This window comes from Oncorhynchus masou, unplaced genomic scaffold, assembly GCF_036934945.1.
Source record: "Oncorhynchus masou masou isolate Uvic2021 unplaced genomic scaffold, UVic_Omas_1.1 unplaced_scaffold_446, whole genome shotgun sequence".
Classification (NCBI taxonomy): Eukaryota; Metazoa; Chordata; class Actinopteri; order Salmoniformes; family Salmonidae; genus Oncorhynchus; species Oncorhynchus masou.
In genome coordinates, this window is record NW_027010853.1 from 548,182 (window position 1) to 557,740 (window position 9,559).

At 44.6% G+C, this 9,559-nt stretch overlaps 1 protein-coding gene across 2 annotated transcripts; it reads left to right on the top strand.

Annotated features, from left to right (window-relative positions):
• The first annotated feature begins 350 nt into the window (after window positions 1–350).
• LOC135535119 (HUWE1-associated protein modifying stress responses-like) lies at window positions 351–8,813 on the top strand. 2 transcript variants are annotated; one of them, XM_064961840.1, is made up of 5 exons: window positions 351–806; window positions 1,972–2,052; window positions 5,723–6,019; window positions 6,852–7,138; window positions 7,214–8,813. In XM_064961840.1, the coding sequence occupies exons 1-4, from the start codon at window positions 608–610 to the stop codon at window positions 7,124–7,126; spliced, it is 852 nt and encodes a 283-aa protein (XP_064817912.1). In that variant the 5' UTR covers window positions 351–607; the 3' UTR covers window positions 7,127–7,138; window positions 7,214–8,813. The 2 variants fall into 2 exon arrangements, with proteins under 2 accessions (XP_064817912.1, XP_064817911.1); XM_064961839.1 differs by having other exon boundaries at window positions 6,852–8,813.
• Window positions 8,814–9,559: the final 746 nt, after the last annotated feature.

Below are 9,559 nucleotides of genomic sequence, written 5' to 3' on the forward strand. Positions count from 1 at the left end.
ATCCGAGATCTTTGGTACGTCCATAAACTGAACCCTAACAACCCTGAGCATAACCTTAACCGTGTTAAACGTCAACTTGCATGAGGGTAAGGCCATCCACCATGAACCTGATAACACGTCTCCCTCTGGACAGACACTGTTTGACAGTCAAAGGAGGGGGGGGCGGGATCAACATTGTTGTTCTATGACGTATCTCTTCCCTTTTACATCCAATGAAGACTTGAGAATAATTCGCAGAACCACGCCCTAAGCAACCACTGCAGGCCAATCGTTTTTAAGCATGGTGAGAAAAAAGGCGGGGTTTCAGTTAACAAGCATGTTGACATGTGTTTTTTTTTTTAAAGAGATTCTCTCAGTCGACGACTCCTTCAGTTTGTTTAGTACCGGGGAGATCTGCGTTTAGACACGCGATGTTTTCACAATGCGGATCTAACTTCAACAACAGCTGGGCTTTTTAAAATTATTATTTTTAGCGTTTCCACGGCTAGTTACCAATCCATCCGATTAGTATTCACATCTATAAGGAAGTTTTAAAAAAACGGGAGGGGAGGGGGGGTACCCACATATAATAAACCGTAACGTAATAGACGCTTAATTGCGATTTATTATGGAGGAGAAGAAGGAGAAGGAGGGCGAAGCGGAGATCCAGGAGCACGGTCCCGAACATTGGTTCTCCAAATGGGAGCGGCAGTGTTTGGCCGAAGCGGAGCGACAGGAGCCGAGCGACGACGAGTCGGAGCAAAGTCAGCAGAAACTATGGCATCTTTTCCAAAATTCAGCCACTGCGGTCGCACAGCTATACAAAGGTCCGGAATAATACTTCATTAGCAACTAGTATTAGCTAATTAAGATAGCTGACAATTAGCATTAAAAAAGCTATCAGATAGACTCGAGTGGCAAGGCAAACAAAGGACATTAAAGGCGATCTAGTTTGCTCTTTTTGTTTTGTTTGGCAACCATTTTAGACCCTACTTGTAGTCTATTAGTTTTATATATTAGCTAAATTTCTAACTAACATTGTCTAAGAATAATGTACAGATTGTCATCTTAACCCCCTGCTGAGTTATCTAGTTGTCAGGTCCAGGGACAGTACTGTCGCTGTAGCTCGGGAACTAACTAAAGATATCATAGATGTACAACTTTTTAATTATAGTTTGGCCTCTTCACATCGTTCAAGTGATTTGATTTGCATTTCTTTGTTTAATCCTTTCAAAAAAATGTATTAATGTCGAGTTTTGACAATTTTTGTCTCGAGTTAACTTTGCAGTCTGACCGTAACGCAGAACAAAATGGCGAAGCGCAGGGAGGAGTTGTGTTGAAAATAACTATTTTATTTATTATTATTATTAATCACCAAGCCGTTTCTGTTTTTGTTTGACACTCGGTCCTCTTGGCACATTCACAACACTTGACCATTCACCTTGTCTGGTCAATCAGTTTAAAAACGACGCGGTGAATTATTATAACGCTGATCAATGCGTTACTCGGACAAAATGGCGATTGGGTTATGACTAATGTTATCTATCCGACTTACTGTATAATTGCTATTCTACTAGTTTATCACAATATTGAGGGTGTATTCTACATCCACGTCTCTAGTGAAACAACCACTATGCCGTGATAACTAGATTAGTTTTGCTCGTTTTTTGTGGGGCCCAAGCCAGTGTTAAGCTAACTAGATAACTGTCGCTTGGTTTCTTTGCCATAGGTTTGGTCTAAGGCATATAAACACAGTGAAGTCGGACTGATGCAGCTCAGTCAGACAAAATGGCGTTGCTTAGCCAAGTTGAAGGGTCAAAGTAGAGAAAGTTGTCTATTCAAAGTTATACGGGCCTGGAAAAAAAGTCGCTGTTTTTGCCAGACGATGTCGTATGTTAGACACAAGCATGGAATTAATGGCATGCATTGGTTTTGTGAATGTCAAGTTGCTCCGGTTGTTAACATTTTCCTTGTTTGTGTGTGTGTTTTCAGACAGAGTTTGTCAACAGCAGGGTCTGTCTCTCTGGGTTCCCTTCCAGAACGCAGCTACTGCCGTCACCAACCTATACAAAGGTAACTAAATGCTGAGTTTAACTTGTTTTATTGTGTGTTTTTGTCTTGTGGCTGTGTGACACGCTGTTGAGTGTCGTGTGTTTTTGTCAGGCTAGGGTTTCCCTGGGGACACTCGGATGAACGACAAACACAGTCTACCACCCTAACCCTTCCCCTCCTCTCTTCCCCTCCTCTCTTCCCTAGCCACACACCCATACTCCGTGCTGTAGCTAGACCACCAGGGTCCTGTTCACTAAGGAGGAAAAGGGAAGAGAACGTTCCGATGTGGGGAACCTGTCCAATAGAAAATGCTTGTTTTCCGTTGCAAGATGCTTTCTACGTTGTGCACTGTCAAATACAGCCCTGTATGCATGCACTGTATGTGAGGGAGGGATGTTTCTATTGAGCTCCGTTTCAATGCTATTACTGCAGTAAGTCGTTTTGGAAATGTCTTGGAGACTAATTCTACCTGCTATTAATTCTACCTGCTATTAATTCTACCTGCTATTAGTGCAGTAAGTCATTATGTAAACGTCTTGGAGACTAATGCTACCTGCTATTATTTTTACCTGCTATTAATTCTACCTGCTATTAGTGCAGTAAGTCATTATGTAAACGTCTTGGAGACTAATGCTACCTGCTATTAGCGCAGTAAGTCATTATGTAAACGTCTTGGAGACTAATTTTACCTGCTATTAATTTTACCTGCTATTAATTCTACCTGCTATTAGTGCAGTAAGTCATTATGTAAACGTCTTGGAGTCTAATGCTACCTGCTATTAGTGCAGTAAGCCATTATGTAAACGTCTTGGAGATTAATGCTACCTGCTATTAATGCTACCTGCTATTAATGCTACCTGCTATTAATGCTACCTGCTATTAATGCTACCTGCTATTAATGCTACCTGCTATTAATGCTACCTGCTATTAATACTACCTGCTATTATTACTACCTGCTATTAGCGCAGTAAGTCATAATGTAAACGTCTTGGAGACTAATTTTACCTGCTATTAATTTTACCTGCTATTAATTCTACCTATTAGTGCAGTAAGTCATTATGTAAATGTCTTGGAGACTAATTCTACCTGCAATTAGTGCAGTAAGTCATTATGTAAACGTCTTGGAGTCTAATGCTACCTGCTATTAGTGCAGTAAGTCATTATGTAAACGTCTTGGAGACTATTCTACCTGCTATTAATTCTACCTGCTATTAATTCTACCTGCTATTAATTCTACCTGCTATTAGTGCAGTAAGTCATTATGTAAACGTCTTGGAGACTAATGCTACCTGCTATTAATGCTACCTGCTATTAGTGCAGTAAGTCATTATGTAAATGTCTTGGAGACTAATTCTACCTGCTATTAGTGCAGTAAGTCATTATGTAAACGTCTTGGAGACTAATTCTACCTGCTATTAGTGCAGTAAGTCATGTAAACGTCTTGGAGACTAATTCTACCTGCTATTAGTGCAGTAAGTCATTATTTAAACGTCTTGGAGACTAATGCTACCTGCTATTAATGCTACCTGCTATTAATGCTACCTGCTATTAATACTACCTGCTATTAATACTACCTGCTATTAATACTACCTGCTATTAGCGCAATAAGTCATTATGTAAACGTCTTGGAGACTAATGCTACCTGCTATTAATGCTACCTGCTATTAATGCTACCTGCTATTAACTTCTTGAAACTCCCCATCCCGGATCCGGGTTTGTGACTAAAGCCTCAGGCTCATTAGCATAATGCAACGTTAACGATTTCTGAAAATCGCAAATAAAATGAAAATAATGTGTCTGCTCTCAAGCTTAGCCTTTTCTTAACAACACTGTCATCTCAGATTTTCAAAATATGCTTTTGAACCATAGAAATTGACTAATTTGTGTAAGAGTATGCAAAGCTAGCATAGCATTTTGAGTAGCATTTAGCATGCAACATTTTCACAAAAACCAGATAACCAAATAAATAAAATCATTTACCTTTGAAGAGCTTCTGATGTTTTCAATGAGGAGACTCTCAGTTACATACCAAATGCACAGTTTTTCCTGAAAGCGTCTGTGTGTAGGAGAAATCGTTCCGTTTTCTACATTGCGTCTGGCTACCGAACCGAAAATTCAGTCACCTACAACGTAAAACTTTTCCGGATTAACTACATTATATCGACCGAAACATGGCAAACGTTGTTTGGAATCAATCCTCAAGGTGTTTTTTGACATATCTCTTCATTGATATACAGTTCGTGGAAGCTTGCTTTCCTCTCTGTATCCCAAGGAAAAATACTGGCAGGTGACTTTTGCGCACCAATTTCGGCGCAGGACACCGGGCGGACACCTGGTAAATGTGGTCTCTTATGGTCAATCTTCCAATGATCTGCCTACAAATACGTCACAATGCTGCAGACACCTTGGGGAAACGACAGAAAGGGCAGGCTCATTCCTCTCGCATTCACAGCCATATAAGGAGACAATGGAAAACAGAGCCTCAAAATCCTTGTCATTTCCTGGATGCCATCTCATCTTGGTTTTGCCTGAAGCTCACGTTCTAGGGCACGCACAGAGAATATCTTGGTATTTCTGGACACGTCAGAGTATTTTCTTTCGAATGGTATCAATTATATGCATAGTCGAGCATCTTTTTGTGACAAAATATCTTGTTTAAAACGGGAACGTTTTTCATCCAAAAATGAAATAGCGCCCCCATAGATGTAAGAGGTTAATGCTACCTGCTATTAATGCTACCTGCTATTAGTGCAGTAAGTCATTATGTAAACGTCTTGGAGACTAATTCTACCTGCTATTAATGCCACCTGCTATTAATGCTACCTGCTATTAGCGCAGTAAGTCATTATGTAAACGTCTTGGAGACTAATGCTACCTGCTATTAGTGCAGTAAGTCATGTAAACGTCTTGGAGACTAATACTACCTGCTATTAATGCAGTAAGTCATTATGTAAACGTCTTGGAGACTAATTCTACCTGCTATTAATGCTACCTGCTATTAGTGCAGTAAGTCATTATGTAAACGTCTTGGAGACTAATGCTACCTGCTATTAATGCTACCTGCTATTAATGCTACCTGCTATTAGTGCAGTAAGTCATTATGTAAACGTCTTGGAGACTAATTCTACCTGCTATTAATGCTACCTGCTATTAGTGCAGTAAGTCATTATGTAAACGTCTTGGAGACTAATGCTACCTGCTATTAATGCTACCTGCTATTAATGCTACCTGCTATTAGTGCAGTAAGTCATTATGTAAACGTCTTGGAGACTAATGCTACCTGCTATTAATTCTACCTGCTATTAATTCTACCTGCTATTAATTCTACCTGCAATTAATTCTACCTGCTATTAATTCTACCTGCTATTAGTGCAGTAAGTCATTATGTAAATGTCTTGGAGACTAATTCTACCTGCTATTAGTGCAGTAAGTCATTATGTAAATGTCTTGGAGACTAATGCTACCTGCTATTAGTGCAGTAAGTCATTATGTAAATGTCTTGGAGACTAATTCTACCTGCTATTAGTGCAGTAAGTCATGTAAACGTCTTGGAGACTAATTCTACCTGCTATTAATTCTACCTGCAGTAAGTCTTACCACAGTAAGTCTTGGAGACTAATTCTACCTGTAATGTTAATGTGGTAAATTTACTTGATTTATCTCTTCTGTGAAACCTGTCTCCCCCTCACAGAGTCACTAGAGTCCCACCAGCGGAGCTATGAGTTGGGGGTCCAGCGAGCGTACCAGCGTCGTAACAAAGACATGCTGGCCTGGGTGAAGAAGAGGAGGAGAAACATCAGGAGGGAGGACCTCATCAGCTTTTTGTGTGGCAAGGCCCCGCCCCCACGCAACCCCCGTCGCGACGCACAGACACCCAAACACGGCCACGCCCTCTCTGTGATGTCACCCGGCAGGCCGCCGTCCACGGAGAGCGGGTCGTCTGTCGAGGCTGACCTGCAGCCCTTCAGAGAGGCCATCGCACTGCACGGTGAGACACGAGGCACGGTGCGACACACACACACTGCACGGTGCGGCACGGTGCGGCACGGTGGTGCACGGTGCGGCACGGTGCGACACGTTGAGGCACGGTGCTGCACGGTGCGGCACGGTGAGACACGGTGCGGCACGGTGAGACACGGTGCGGCACGGTGCGGCACGGTGCAACACGGTGCGACACGGTGAGACACGGTGAGACACGGTGCACGGTGCGGCACGGTGAGACACGGTGAGACAGCTGAACCTCTGCATTAGTCAGGAACAGGCCCTTACGAGGCCTCTCTCAACTCCTCCCACCACAGTCCATATCGTTCATGGAACCAGGGCTGTATTGATGCATCATTCAAACGACCGCATAGCCAGCTAACTACCTAGCCAAGACAAACAAACTGGCTTGCTATTAGTCCAGCTAGCTAACTACCTAGCCAAACCCTGACTGACTGACTGGCCATTAGTCCAGCTAGCTACCTAGCCAAACACTGACTGACTGGCCATGGCCATTAGTCCAGCTAGCTAACTACCTAGCCAAACCCTGACTGACTGGCCATGGGCATTAGTCCAGCTTGCTAGCTACCTAGCCAAACACTGACTGACCGGCCGTTAGTCCAGAAACTCCATAGGTCAAATTCACCAGATATTATAGCTCAAACACTCAAGACGGTCATTTAAAAAAAAATATTCTTAAAACAATGTCCATGGCAACCACGGAACTGTCTCTCTCTCTGTGTAGATGTGGAGAGACACTGAGTGATTTCTTTTACTGACGCCTGTGTTGTAATAACCTGTTTACTAATATTATTCATGTTGTTGTAATCCCCCTCCAGGCCTGAGTGGGGCGATGGCCAGTATATCCGTTCGTTCCGGTGCCCCTGGCTCTCCGACGCACCTAACACGCGACAGCCCCGTCACTCAGCAGCCGGGTCGTAACCGTAGGAACGGTCTCCACGACGTCGACCTGAACACCTTCATCGCCGAGGAGATGGCGCTCCATTTGGAGAACGCCGCGGCAACCGCTGCAGCCAATAGGAAGAGGGCGTCTGCCCAGTGCAGTGACGTCATCACAGACTCGCCCGCCCATAAACGCAACCGGATGCTCTGAGTGTCCCCGGATATCACACACACACACACACACACACACACACACACACACACACACACACACACACACACACACACACACACACACACACACACACACACACACGCTCAAGGCACGTTTCACACGCGCACATCGACACACACACACACGCTCAAGGCACATTTCACACACACTAGATATTTCTACTTTGCTGTCGTGGCCCGAGCTGATTGGATGATGACTCGTCCACCAGGCCGGCCAATCAAACCCTCCCAACCTCAACCTGGCACCTCCCCTCTGTTGCTTTCATAAAAAAAGATAAATGTAAAATATTAAAAAGCCACTTATTCCCTCCTCCTTCTCCGACATCCCTCCTTCCTGTGTTCCTTCCTTTCCTCGTGGTTGGCATGACAATGACTTGGAATGATAGCACAAACAGACTGGAGGCTCACCAGCAGCCTGTCTCGACCACTGGGATGAAAACTGTGTTGGCCATGTGTTCTGAGTGGTGGGGAAATGGGACAGACCTGCCCCTCCCCCCTCCTTTTACTAGAGGTGTGTTGGGGTCCTGAGGCCTAGAAGCCTTCCTGTATAGTAGCCCCTCCCCCTCCTGTTACTAGAGGTGTGTTGGGGTCCTGAGGCCTAGAAGCCTTCCTGTATAGTAGCCCCTCCCCACTCCTGTTACTAGAGGTGTGTTGGGGTCCTGAGGCCTAGAAGCCTTCCTGTATAGTAGCCCCTCCCCCTCCTGTTACTAGAGGTGTGTTGGGGTTCTGAGGCCTAGAAGCCTTCCTGTATAGTAGCCCCTCCCCCTCCTGTTACTAGAGGTGTGTTGGGGTCCTGAGGCCTAGAAGCCTTCCTGTATAGTAGCCCCTCCCCCTCCTGTTACTAGAGGTGTGTTTGGGGTCCTGAGGCCTAGAAGCCTTCCTGTATAGTAGCCCCTCCCCCTCCTGTTACTAGAGGTGTGTTGGGGTCCTGAGGCCTAGAAGCCTTCCTGTATAGTAGCCCCTCCCCCCTCCTGTTACTAGAGGTGTGTTGGGGTCCTGAGGCCTAGAAGCCTTCCTGTATAGTAGCCCCTCCCCCCTCCTGTTACTAGAGGTGTGTTGGGGTCCTGAGGTCTAGAACCTTCCTGTATAGTAGCCCCTCCCCCCTCCTGTTACTAGAGGTGTGTTGGGGTCCTGAGGCCGAGAAGCCTTCCTGTATAGTAGCCCCTCCCCTCTCAAGCGACTGTGGTTCTAGTCTCCCTCCTCTCTGTGTGTGTTGGACAGAACTGCCACTAAGTGTGTGTGACTTGTCTTTGCCTTTTGAGGTAGCTGCTATCTCTGGCACAGCGGGAAGTTCTGGGGTGTGTGACTGCCGGCACGTGGCTGTGCGTGTGTGTGTGTGTGTGTGTGTGTGTGTGTGTGTGTGTGTTCGTTGAGCACAATCCTGACTGGATTCATGTGTATTTGTGTTTTGTTTTATAAAGCCTCCACCCCAATAGCTCTTCCTGTCTCCTCTCTCTAACCTTTAACCCCAAGTCCTCTTATCTACAGTGTATATACATTATGACAACTTGGTTCTGCTGTTGTATGATGCAGACATACATGTGGTACATATTGTAAAAAATAAAATAAAAACAATTGTAAAAAAAGAAATGCAAAACCATTGAATTGTTTAAAATGTAAAATAATGATTCTGGCATTAAACAAACCAAGCTTTTAACTATGAACAGTTTTTGAATGTTTTCTCTTTTAAAGCCTGGGGATAGTACTGTTGAGACCAGGCTAGTATTAATTGTGGTCTACTAGCCTGGGGATAGTGCTGTTGAGACCAGGCTAGTATTAATTGTGGTCTACTAGCCTGGGGATAGTGCTGTTGAGACCAGGCTAGTATTAATTGTGGTCTACTAGCCTGGGGATAGTGCTGTTGAGACCAGGCTAGTATTAATTGTGGTCTACTAGCCTGGGGATAGTGCTGTTGAGACCAGGCTAGTATTAATTGTGGTCTACTAGCCTGGGGATAGTACTGTTGAGACCAGGCTAGTATTAATTGTGGTCTACTAGCCTGGGGATAGTACTGTTGAGACCAGGCTAGTATTAATTGTGGTCTACTAGCCTGGGGATAGTACTGTGGAGACCAGGCTAGTTGACCAGGCTAGTATTAATTGAGGTCTACTAGCCTGGCTGGCCAGTGCTGTTTAGACCAGGCTAGTATTAATTGTGGTCTACTAGCCTGGGAATAGTGCTGTTTAGACCAGGCTAGTTGACCAGGCTAGTATTAATTGTGGTCTACTAGCCTGGGGATAGTGCTGTTGAGACCAGGCTAGTATTAATTGTGGTCTACTAGCCTGGGGATAGTGCTGTGGAGACCAGGCTAGTATTAATTGCAGGTCTACTAGCTTGGCTGGCCCATTGCCCAAAGTCCTTAAATTCCATCACTGTTTTTAACTATGAACGGACTCTGAGGATCAATCCG

Bases quoted from the DNA above. Each gene is read 5' to 3' on its own strand.
- LOC135535119 (XM_064961839.1), top strand. From the start codon at position 608: ATGGAGGAGAAGAAGGAGAAGGAGGGCGAAGCGGAGATCCAGGAGCAC. The intron at 807-1,971 runs GTCCGGAATAAT...GTGTGTTTTCAG, and splicing joins GGTCGCACAGCTATACAAAG to ACAGAGTTTGTCAACAGCAG. The intron at 6,020-6,851 runs GTGAGACACGAG...ATCCCCCTCCAG, and splicing joins AGAGGCCATCGCACTGCACG to GCCTGAGTGGGGCGATGGCC.